Raw genomic sequence first — 13,073 nt, forward strand, 5'->3', positions numbered from 1 at the left:
TACAAGGTCACTGACTACAAGACGAATTACAAAAATCAATTTTATTTTTGTATGCAAGTAGCAAATAAAGAGGAAACAAAGCATTCATGGAAAATTCCTGCATGTAATACCAGACAGCAAAGAAAACCAACCAACCGACATGCCAAAAACCAAAGAACCAAACCCAGTGCCGTTGAGTTGATTCCGACTCATAGCAACCCTATAGGACAGAGTAGAACTGCCCCATAGAGTTCCCAAGGAGTGCCTGGCAGATTCGAACTGCTGACCCTTTGGTGAGCAGCCGTAGCACTTAACCGCTACGCACCAGGATTTCCACATGCAGCAACATGAATTTTCTAAGCACAGTGTTGGGTGGTAGAAGAGTATATGATTCCATTTATATAAACTTCAGAAACTGGCAAAAAACTCAACTGTAATGTTAAAGTCAGGATATTAGACATCTTTGGGCTGAAGGAAGAGGGTACTGGGTATTTGCTTTGGGATAATCCACTGAGCCATACATTCATGTCTTGTGTCCGTTTCTCTTTGTGTGTTTTATTTCGCAATTCATAAAGATGTAGCAAAGCAAGAGATCGATACTGCTTGGGTTCAGAGCCTGGCTTTGCTGCTTTCCAGCTCTATCTATAACTTTGGACAGTTTACTTTCATTTCTGTAAAGTGAAGGTAATAATCATGTCTATTTTAGTAAGATTTGTTGTAAATTCCAAAATATTGCAATCTTTGCTAGAATTTAAAGCATGTATAACAACAGCCGGCACATAGTAAGCACTGACCAATTGCTAACTCCTGCTGTTGTTTTTATTGTATGTATCATCGCCAGTTTATTTGTTCAAAGGCATTTTAGCGTCCCATTGGATTTACTTTGTGTATATAATTCTGTCACGGCTCTCCATGTAGTCACGTTTTTGTTTAGGTCTCTCAAGTTTATTTTATTCATTGTCTTCATGCGATTTCATAAATACTAGGCATTTTATAGGTGTAGTTTGTAATTGTAAATAGAGTTTCCTTTGTCTTGTGTTTTGTAATTTATCCTTGTTGGCATATAATAGCTAGTACTTGGCACAGCTTATTGCTGCCAGGCATGGTTCTAAGCACTTCACGGATTCACGCTTTTAATCCTGAGGACAGCCTTCTAAATTGGGTCTTTCTGTTATCCCTGTTTTGCACAGGCGGAACCTGAGAACAGAGGTAAAGCTACCTAGTGTGCGATCTGGGATTCATTGTGGCCCCAGGGTCCACATTTAACTCACAGTCTATGCCAGGGAGTCTGTTGATTTTTGGATTTTCATTTGTTAACTGGCCACTTTTCCTTAATCTAAGTATTTAGTTGATTCTCTTAGGTTTCCAGGAAGCCAGTTATAACATTTGTAATTAATTAATTTTGTGTACTTTCTAATAATTATTTATTGTCCTTGCCTTATTGTATTGTATAACTTGCAAGAAAGTGTTAAAAAAAAAAAAAGTGGACATCCTTTTGTCAGTCTGACTACATTTTACCATTAAGACTGATTACCATTAAGAATGACGTTGACTGGGGAGTGTTTTTCTTTATGCTAAGGATGTGTTTTATTAATTTCTGAGTTCACCAGATGTTTTTAATAGTGTTTTATTGTACTTTTGGTGAAGGTTTACACAGCAGTTTAGGTTCCCATTCAGTGACATTGGTTACATTCTTCACAATGCGTGAACATTCTCATTATTTCCATTCTGGTTGTTCCATCTCCATTCATCTAGTTTCCCTGCCCCCTTACATTCTCATCTTTGTTTTAAAGTGGTTGTTGACTGTTTGGTCTCATATAGGTGATTCTTTAAAGGAGCACAGTACTTGTGTGTGGTATTCATTATTTTGTGAGCCAGTTTGTTATTTAGCTACAAGGTGACCTCAGAAGTTATAGTTCATGGTTTGAAGAGCACCTCATGGCTATAGTCTTGGTTAGTTCTCTTGTTTCAGCTAGTCCTACTGGTCTGTTTTTTGTTTTGTTTTTTTAGGAATTTGAAGTTCTATTCCACATTTTTCTCCCATTCTATCAGGGTCCATGTATTGTGGCCCTGATTAGAATGGTGAGTAGTGGTAGCTGGGCACCATCTAGTTCTTCTGGTCTTAGAATAGATGAGGCTGTGGTTCATGTAGACTGTTTGTCCTGTAGACTAGTTTCTTCTTTGAGTCTTTGGTTTCCTTCTTTCTTTTAAGACCCCAGACACTACTTATCAAAGTAGGGTGTAGAACATAACTTTATGAACTGTGTTATGCCACTTGACTGAGATGTCTCACAGGACTATGGTCCTAATTCCTTGAACCCAGAAATGCAATCCTGTGAGATGTTTGGTTATATCTAAGAAGTATTTGAAACCGTACCCCTTTGTGTTTTATTATATATATATGAATATATGTGCGTACAGTAACATGGATACATATACATATGCATACACTTATATATATATATACGCACATACATATACACACACACATATATTTACCAAAACACGTATATGCCTACATACATATATATATAATATATAGCCACATATGTATTTTTTGTTGTTGTTGTTGCTTTTGCTGCTGTTTCAAAATTATATACACCATAGCAACTACCAACAGGTTACCAATGGTTTTTGATTAGCTTATTGTTTTGTTTTAAAAACCAGGGATGGTGTTTAAGCTTTATCACTTGCCTTTGGATGTCTGTTGAGATGGTCATAAGGTTTTTCTGTGTTGACCTACTAATGTGATAAATTGTATTAAAATGTAGCCTAATGTTGAATCATCTTTGCATTCTTACAATTTTTAACATGGTGCAGACGTTTACTTTCTAAGATTTCTGAAAGATTTTCACATGTGGAAGCGAGATTGGTGTGCAGTTTTCTTTTCTGCCGATTATGTTAGGTTTTGGCACTGGGAGAATTCTAGCTGTGTAAAGTGAATCCAGAAGACTTCTGCATTTTCCTGTATTATACACTTCATTTTTAGAGGAACTTTTGCCTACATATAAGTAAGTAAGCTTGGAAAATACCTTTTCTTGGTGCCTAATACACTTCTTCATCTGTATTAAAGATCTCTGTCTTTTCTTCACTGAGAAGTTTTTTTTTTTTTAATTATGGAAAATATCAATCATAGACAGAAGTGGAGAGAATAGTACCATTTTGTTCATCTCTTTCCCAGCTTTTGTTTTTCTTTCGAGTATTTTGAGCTTTGCTACTCAAAGCATGGCTTGCTGTTGAGCTGCGTGTTGCTTGGACACTTGTTCAAAATGCAGAATTTCCGGCAACTCTCCAGCCCTGAGACAGAATCTGCATTTTAACAGAATCCATATGTGGTTCACAGGCACAGGAAAATTTGAGAAGCTTTAAAGCAACACCTCAACATAGCATTTCACCAGTGAATAATTTAGTAAGTTTCTTTTTTGTTTTTTAGATAACCACAGTATTGTTATCACACCAAACAAAATCAACAGTAATCCCTGTAATCCCAGTAATACATGGTCTGTGTTAAATTTCTCTGATTGCCTAAAAGCAATTTTTTTTTTCTTTACAATTGGTTCAAAGATTTATACAAAATCCACATTATATATAGTTGATATGTCTATTAAAAACCTGTTGCCATTGAGTCTATTCATAGAGACCCTATAGGACAGAGTAGAGCTGCCCCAGAGGGTTTCCAAGGAGAACTTCATGGTTTGTACTTGCTGCTGTGTGACATCAGGAGTCACACGATGTCTAGTCCAGTTGTTCCTCAGCTTGTCTGCACATTGGAATCACCTTGGGGGTCTTCAAAAAGTCCAGGCTACATGCCAGCACAGTTAAATCACAATCTCGGGGTGTGGGGCACCAGCTTTAGTAGTCTTTGAAGTTCTCTAGTTGATTCTAGTGTACAGAGATGTTTGGGAATTACTGGTCTAGTTGTCCTACTTTTGGTGATGTGGTAATGTTGGTCATTGGGTGCAGGTGTTATCAGACTGGTCCGTTTAGTCTGACGTTCCTCATCTGCCTTTCACTTACCGGCTTTAACCTCGTCTGGAAAGTGTTGTCTTGATCAGCTATTTTCTGATGGGCTATAAAATGATCTGAAAAATTTTTTTCATTCCTTCTCCATTTATTACTTGGGATTGTCTTTAAAATGACTTTTTCCCTCATTACGTATTTGGTTACCCTGAAATACAGTCCCCTTCTTTTTTTTTTTTTTCTTAATAGTAATTTTATTGTGCTTTAGGTAAAAGTTTACAGCACAAGTTAGTTTCTCATTCAAAAATTTATACACAAATTTGTTTTATGACATTGGTTGCAATCCCTGCAATGTGTCAGCACTCTCTCCCTTTCCACCCTGGGTTTCCTGTGTCCATTTGTCCAGTTTTCCTGCCTCTTCCTGCCTTCTTGTCTTGCTTTTGGGCAGGAGTTGTTCATTTAGTCTCATACATGCAGATAAACTAAGAAGCACATTTCTCACAGGTGTTATTGTTTGTTTTATAGGCCTGTCTAATCTTTGTCTGAAAAATGGGCTTTGGGAGTGGCTTAGTTCTAAGTTAGTAGGGTGTCTGGGGGTCATAGTCTCAGGGGTTCCTCCAGTCTCTGTCAGACCAGTAAGTCTGGTCTTTTTTTGTGTGTGTGAATTTGAATTTTGTTTTCCATTTTTCTCCCGCTCTGTCCAGGACTCTCTGTTGTGGTCCGTATCAGAGCCATTGGTGATGGTAGCCAAATACCATCTAGTTCTTCTGGGCTCAGGCTGGCGGAGGCTGTGTTTCATGTGGCCCCTTGGGCTATTATTTTCTTTGTGTCTTTGGTTTTCTTCATTCTCCTTTGCTCCAGACATGATGTGACCAATAGATGTATCTTAGATGGCTGCTCCCGAGCCTTTAAGACCCCAGACACTACTGACCAGAGTAGGACGTAAAACATTTTCTTTATGAACTATGTTATGCCAGTTGACCTTGATGTCCCCTGAGACTTGAAATACAGCCCCATTCTTGATGATTCTTTGATATTCAGACCAGATCAGCCCTTTTTGTTGTTCTAGCGGGATTCCCTTCACATTGGCTTCGGTGTCCATTTGACAGGAACCCAGCTAATCTTTGACAGTTTCCGTGCTTTCTAGCAGAATTACCCTGATTTTGGCTTGTATATTTCCTGCCTAGAACTTTAATCAGCTGTTTCTCCAGGGAGTCCTGATTCCTTTTTGTAGGAAAAGGTGCTTAGAAATCACAACCTGGGTGTTAGGAACACTCATTGCTGTTGGGTTATCATTGTTTATATGCTTTTTCCATGGGCAGAATTTAAAAATCTATTATTTTGTTTGCTTTTTTTAAGAAATTACAAAATAAATCTAGGACCCAACATAGCCAAAGTAACCTTGAAAAGAGCAAAGTTGGAAGACTTAAACCCTTCTCAATTTCAGAAGTTACTATAATCAAGACAGTGTGGTACTATCATAAGAACAAGACATGTAGATCAGTGGGTAGACCTGAGAGTCAGGAATAGACCTTTCCATTTATAGCCAACTGATTTTCAACGTAGGTGTCAACACCATTCGTTGAGGGGCAGTGGAGATAGCCCTTTCCACAAATGGTGCTGGGACAACTGGATATCCACATCTGAAAGAATGAATTTGTACCCCTACCTACCTCACACCACAAGTAAAAATTAACTCAGAATGGGTCACAGATCTAAATATAATTACTAAAACTATAAGACACTTATAAGAAAACAGGAGTAAAGCTGTGTAACCTCGGGTTAGGCAGTGACTTATTAGATATGACACTAAAAGCTCCAACTAAGGAAGCAAAAAATGATAAAGGAAAAAAAAAAGATAAATTCCACTTCATCAAAATTAGACTGTGAAGCCAAAGACAACTTCACAGAATGGGAGAAAATATTGGCAGATCATATATCTGATAAGGGACTTGTATCTAGAATATATAAAGGTTCTTACAGCTTAATAATAAGACAAATAACCCAACATAAAAAATGGACAAGGATTTAAACGGTCCACAAGCCCATGAAAGGGTGCTCAGCGTCATTAGTCACTGTGGTTAGTTGCCACTGAGCTGATTCCTACTCACGGCGACCCCATGTGTGAAGAGTAGGATGGCCCCATAGGGCTTTCCAGGCTGCGGGCTTTTGGAAGGAGATCACCAGGCCTGTCTTCTGCTGTGCCTCAGGGTGGATTCGAACCAACCTTTTGGCTAAGAGTTGAGCACTTAACCATTTTCACCACTCAGGGACCTGTCATTAGTCCTTAGGGAAATATAAATCAAAACCACAAGACACTTCACTTCATACCCACTACCGGTTGCTTTCGAGCCGATTCTGATTCATGGTGACCCGTGTGTTTCAGAGGAGAACCACCCACAGGGCGTCATGACTGTGACCTTTCTGCAGATCACCGGGTCTTTCTTCTGAGGTACCTGTGAGTGGATTTGAACCGTTGTCTCTTGGTTAGTAGTCCAGTGCTTACCCGTTTGAGCCACCCACGGACTCCTTCACCCACTAGCATGGCCAAAATAAAAAGACAGACGATAATAGTTGTTGGTGAGGATGTGGAGTTGCACAGTCAGGATGTCCAGTCACTAGACGTTTCCTTCTCCGTACTCGTGTGGCACTAACTTGATACAGTTGGATTCATTTTTGCCATGTGCTTAGAATTTTTAGGGATATATTCTTTCTGTATAGTTAGATATTTTTAATTATATAAAACGTTTCCTTAGTTCCAAAGTTAAAGTTATAAAACAAGGCACGTTCAGTAGTCTAGCTACGTAGACTGAGTGGAAGTCTAGCTACCATTCCTGTCCCCTCCACTCTTTTTTCTCCTTCCACCTTTACATGTTTGTTTCCCCCAACCTCACATGGCTATAAATAGTTTTCTGCTTCTTGTTTTTTTTTTTTTTTACCTAACAGTATAGACTGGAGATGACTTCACAGGAATATGTATCTCATTCTATTCTTCAGCTGTGTAGTATTCTGTTTTGTGGCTATACCATAGTTTATTTATCTAATTCTGTAATTTTATGAATTTGGATTTGTTTCCAGACTCTCACGCTATTTCATATATGTTGTTGGAAATTTGGTGTACTATCTCTTGCTGCATAACAATATTAGCACAAATTTAGCAGGTTTAAACAACACATATTTATCATCCCACAATTTCTGGGCAAAGCTTAACTGGGTCCTCTGCTCAGGATATCACAAGGCTGCAGCCAGCGTGTCGGCCAGAACTGGGTTCTGAGTTCAGAAAGGACCCCCTTCCATGTACTCTCAGGTTGTTGAAAATTCATGTCCTTGTGGCTGTAGGAGGGAGGGCTTCATTGTCTTGCTGATTGTTGGCTGGAGGCTGCCCTTAGTACCTAAAGGTCACCTGTAATTCCTCAGTATATATGGGGTTTCCCAACGTGGCTTTTTGGCTTCTCAAAGCCAGAGAGAAAGAGACACAGACAGCCACTGAGGCTCCGGGAGGACAGGCACTACAGTCTTATGTAACATAAGCATGGACACAAAACCAGACGTGCCATCACCTTTGCCATGTTCTGTAGGTTAGGGGAAGCCGCAGGTCCTGCCTCTGCTCAGGGGGAAGAAATCTTTCTTTAGGTTTCAAACAGTCATCAATAATGTTGTCTTGAGGTTTTTAAATAAGTCTTTGCATTTCTAATCATTTGTTTGGGGTGGGATCCTGGCAGGACCTGCAAAGTCAAAGGGTGTAAACTTCTTTAAGGCTTGAGGGGCTGTTGTCTACTTGCTCTTCAGAAAGCTGGGTCACTCTTTTGGTTAGATGATAACGAAATGGTAACATTGATGGTTCATGAATGTGCCTTTCTGCCAATGAGAAGTGCCAAGAGATAATTAAATAAAGAGAAAGTGGGAAAGAGGACAAGAGTCATTGGAAATTCTTGTCATTAATGACTTGAGTGGTTAGTACCAGAAAGCCTGAAGGTTATTCAGATTAATTTTCTACAGCCAAAAACTATTAGGTCAATTTGCTAATCTTTACTAAATCTGATTCAGGGCGTATTTGTCAAGAAATTTTTGGGTGCCAAACACAGCATTAGATACTGTAAGGGAGACAGAAGAAATATGTCGCTATATATGCCCACATAAGGCTTATGAAGATCTTATTACATTGTTTGCATTTTTTCATCTACCCACAAACTATCAACTTCAACTTAGAGAAGATGATGCTGGGTTCAGCTCTACCTGGATTAGCTGTGGGTTGAGAAAGTTTGGGGTTTTGTTAATATATGACTTTCACCACCATGAGAACAAAGTTGGCTTCTTTGTTTCAGCGACAACGCACGGTCTATAGATTGACGCTCGTCAAAGCGTGGAATGTGGATGAGCTCCAGGCCTACGCTGAGCTGGTGTCTCTTGGGAATCCCGACTTCATCGAAGTAAAGGTAAGCCCTGTTGACAATGACATTCTGCTGACCACAGTGGAGTTTCAGTGGCTTAAAACTTGAAAGCAGGTCCCAAGTATTTTACTTACTTGTTTAGAAATATACGTTAAGACCCTGGCACTGTTCTAGGCATTTGGGAAATAGCAGGGAAGAAGACTAAGCTCCTGCACTTATAGAACTTATGTTTTAGTAGGAGATAGACAATCAACAAAAAGTGAGTAAGTAAAAACTACATGAGGACACTGATACGCTGAGAAATAAAATGGTGCTATTGTGCTTATTTGGTTGGCTTTAAAAAAATTTATTATGGAAAATTTCAAATATATGCAGAAGTAGAGAGAATAGTCAATTGGACCCCCAACCACCCATCACCCAGGTTCAGAACTATCAACTCAAGACCAGTCTTGTTTTAACCGTACACCAAAACCACACCCGTTGCCGTCTAAGCATTCTGACTCTTGCTGACCCCGTGTGTTAGGGTAGAACTGCTCTATGAGGCTTCACTGGCTGTAATCTTTACGGAAGCAGATCACCAGGCCTTTCTCATTTTTCTCTGTCGTTGATCCAGATTATTTTGAAGCAAATCCCCAGTATTGTGGCACTCATCCATAGCTATTTACTGTATAAATCTCTTAAGGATACGTACTCTTTTTAAACACTGATCCAGACTACCACCTCACACATAAATAACTTTAACAATAATCCTTTCATTATTAGAACATAGGCTGTACGTTTTCCTAGCTCTTTCTTTTTTTTTTTTTAACAGTATTTTTGAATCAGGATCCAAACAAATGATTAGAAATGCAAAGACTTATTTAAAAACCTCAAGACAACATTATTGATGACTATTTGAAACCTAAAGAAAGATTTCTTCCCCCTGAGCAGAGGCACCTAAAAGTTGTTTGTAACTGGATTATCTTTTAAAAAATTTTTTCTTCCATCTGTATTTTCTCCTTTGTAATTTTTTTTTTTTTTAAGAAACGGAATCATTTATTCCATCAAGCTCCCCATATTTTAGATTTTGCTGACTGCACGTTTCTGCCACCTACGTTTCCTGTGGATTTTTAGTTAAGTTGAGAAAAGATTAATCAGATTCAGGTGTGTGTGTTTTTCAAGACTATTTCATTATCAGTATTTTATACTTCCATCAGGCAGCATGTACTGTCTGGTTGTCTCTTTCATATTTTTTCTTTATTGTTGTAAAAATATAGATAACACAATGCTTGCCAATTCAACATTTTTCATGTGTGCAATTCAGTGAGACTAATTACATCGTTCACGTTGTGCAGCCATCATCCTTCATATTTTGCTAGTGTTTCTTTGGGATGGATTCCTATCAGTGGATTTCTGGGTCAAGGGGTAAACGCATATCTTGTTTTGTCAGATATTGTGGTTGGGTGTTTTAGCATAAGCAGGAAGGCTTTTCTGAGGAGGTGACATTTTAAAAGCTGATACCTAAATATTGACTATACCATGGGCTGGCAGAAGAATGAATAATTCTGTCTTGGAAGAAGTATAGCCAGAATGCCCCTTAGAAGCAAGGATGGCGAGATGTCATCTCACATACTTTGGACATGGTATCAGGAGGTGAAGCCATCAACTCGTAGGTTCTTGTCAAGCAGACTAGTGAATTGAAGTCAGCCAGACACAGGGTTGGAAGGACAGAAAGGTTTATTCACCATTTGCAAACTGGGAGACAGGCAGGATCTCATGACGTAAGGCTGCCAGCTCCCTGAACCAGGGCAGATTTGCTCTTTTTATAGGGAGTGACATACATATGCATGAACAGTGAGGGGCAGATCTTCAGTCTTGTGATGCGTGCCCAGTCTGGATAATTTTAGCGAATGGGTTTTTGTGCACGGCTCTAAAAATACTACGCACAGCCCTGAAAAAATGGCAACGGCTCGCTACTAGCACCCCAGGAACGTCATAGAGCGGGTAGATTCAGAGTCAGTGCGCCTGCACCTTGGCCTCCTGCCAGTGGGAGAGGAGAAGAAATCTGGGGATTCGACCAATCATGGTGCAGAGCTGCAAAAATTGTAACAAAAATGTAGCAAGAGTAGACTTTTCTGAAAAACAGCTATTACCGGATGGTTAGTAACCCTTATTAACCCTTTCATGGCTGTCCCCGGAGAAGGACACCATGCTCGGTAAAGTAGCCCCATCACTGTCGAGTCAATTCCAATTCAAAAAGAGGGAGATCCTCAATGAGATGGATTGACGCAGTGGCTACAACAGTGGGCTCAAACATAGCAACAATTGTGAGGACAGTGCAGGACCAGGCAGTGTTTCATTATGTTGTACACAGGGTCACTATGAGTCGGAACCGACTGGACGGCACCTACAACAACAATATTAAGAAGCAACCCAATATACAGAGGCTTGGGCAAAGAGCATTCTGGGCAGAGGGCACAGCAAGTGCGAAGGTGCTGAGACAGCCCTGCTAGGGTGGGCGGTGGTACAAGATCAGTCCGAGAGGGAGGGCAGGGCCAGATTGTACGGGGCCTCTTAAGCCTATTATACCAGTTAATAGGAAGCTTTTATGTACTGTGTGTACTGGGAAGGGGTTTTAGACTTTGGAATGGTGTGATCTGATTTATGGTTTTAAAAGATCACCTGCTACTGTGTCATGCCCGGGTTGTAGAGCACGGTGGTGGGAGTTGAAAGACCAGTTAGGAAGCTCTGGCCTCATCCAAGCCAGAAATGTGACGCCTTGGAGAAAGTCAGTGGTACACGGTTGGAGAGATGTGGTCCTGTAGACCCAGTAGAACTTGTTGGATTAGATGTGGGGGTGGGGCGTGGAAGAACAAAAAGAATCAAGGAGAGCATTTGCTTGGCGTAAGCGATGTGTGGAGGATGGAACAGTTTACCGAGATGGAGTAAACGAGGTGGGGCAAGTTTGGGGAGTAATTTCCTGGGTTCTCTGTTGGCCATGAAATCCGAGATGTCTTTTAAATACCCAGTATAGGTCCAAGTAGCTCATAGGTTATACAAGCCTGGAGTTCCAGGGATGAGATGGCTAGAAATCATGATTTGGAAGTCATCAGCCCGAGACAGTTGTTACAGCTGTGGAGTGCTCAGAGGCAAGCAGCTTATTGGGCAACTGAGAATCCCCAAAATGAGTGAACATGGCGGGAAAGCTCAGCCTGTTGCTGAAAGTCAGGGCCATGCTTTTCAGTTTATGTCCAGGAAGGGGAATGCTCTCTGTGTCCTATCTAAGTCTATTTCAGAGTTTCGCAGCTGCCTTTTAGTAAGTTCAAGGAGCCCTGGTGGCGCAGCAGCTAAGCGCTCCACTGCTAACTAAAAGGTGGGCAGTTTGAACCCACCAGCTGCTCCGTAGAAGAAAGATGTGGCAGTCTGCTTGTGTAAAGATTACAGCCTTGAAGCCCTCTGGGGCAGTTCTCCTCTGTCCTACAGAGCCGCTGTGAGTCGGAATTTACTCCATGGCAGTAGGTTTAGTAAATACACCTTTCTTTATTGCTGTTCTCTGGAGGGGTGGGAAGGTGGGAACAGATAAAATCCTGCTCTCGGGAAAGGTAGCATTTTATCTCTGGCCAGGTGGAAGACACTTTTCTTTTGAAAGTGCCCTTAATTTCTAAAAGCTAGTCTTGGCAAGAGCCCTAATGATGCAGAGATACAAATTAGTTCTGAAAGTGGCTGTGCTGGCTTTAGAAAACCTTGCCGACGTCAGGGACTAGTGGTGTTTTAATTTATCAGGTAGCTATTAAAGAATGTTGTCTCAAATTGTGTTGCAGTAAAACCTTTATTATTTTAAAGCAACTTGGCTGGACCACACAGTAACCTTTTAAAATTTGCTTTCCTTTCCTTCTTTTCTTTCTTTGTGTTTTTTTCAGCCATGTTTTCAATAATTAATGAGGTATTTTATAATTAAAAAAAAAATCACTAAATGTTAATTTTCCAGAGAAGAATGGCTACTTTTGAAATAGCACCATTCTCTGATGGATATTTGTTACTTGGGTAAACTCTTAGCATTGGTCTTGATAGGTGCCATCGAGTTGTTTTCGACTCATGGTGACCCTATATGACAGATTAGAACTGCCCCTCAGGGTTTCCTAGGCTGTAATCTAAAAGGCAGCCAGGTCTCTTCTCCCTTGGAGCCTTTGGGTGAGTTCGAACTGCCAGCCTCTCCGTTAGCAGCCAAGAGCTTAACCGTTTGTGCTTAAACTGTTAACATCACTAGGAAATATCAGATAAAACCTCCTGTCTGTAGCTGAGATGTTACAGTGACATAGTGTCTTTCAAACAAGGTTTCCATTTTACTGTTTTATCCCTGCGTTCAACAAATATTTTTGAGCTCTGTGTGCCAGTCCTCAGTAAAGCGCTAGAGATGCAGGCCTGGTGTGGGTACACTATTTGGGAGATGGATGTCTGGTTGAATAAGGCAGAGTCTATAAATGTAAAAATGAGCTCACGTGAAAGAGAGGTCTCATAATGAAAAACTCCTGTGGAAATGTACAATCTAATCACAGTTATGATTTTTTTTTTAAGGTGTAGTATATCAGTGGCACAGTGGTTAAGAGCTCGGCTGCTAACCAAAAGATCGGTAGTTCAGATCCACCAGTTGCTCCTTGGGAACCCCATGGGGCAGTTCTGCTCTGTCCTATAGGGTTGCTATGAGTTGGAATCGACTGGATGGCAATGGGGTGGGGGTTGAATTTTTTTGGTTTAGTATGTCAG

The 13,073-nt window shown here is 40.4% G+C and overlaps 1 protein-coding gene across 1 annotated transcript in view; it reads left to right on the top strand.

The window, feature by feature from the left end:
* The window catches only part of LOC126086485 (S-adenosyl-L-methionine-dependent tRNA 4-demethylwyosine synthase TYW1), a 191,661-nt gene that overhangs the window by 147,977 nt on the left and 30,611 nt on the right, over nucleotides 1–13,073 (top strand). Inside the window, exon 14 of the mRNA XM_049902724.1 lies at nucleotides 8,265–8,375. Coding sequence (XP_049758681.1) covers nucleotides 8,265–8,375 — 111 coding nt within the window. The remainder of the gene's footprint in view (nucleotides 1–8,264; nucleotides 8,376–13,073) is intronic.

This window comes from Elephas maximus, chromosome 12, assembly GCF_024166365.1.
Source record: "Elephas maximus indicus isolate mEleMax1 chromosome 12, mEleMax1 primary haplotype, whole genome shotgun sequence".
NCBI lineage: Eukaryota > Metazoa > Chordata > Mammalia > Proboscidea > Elephantidae > Elephas > Elephas maximus.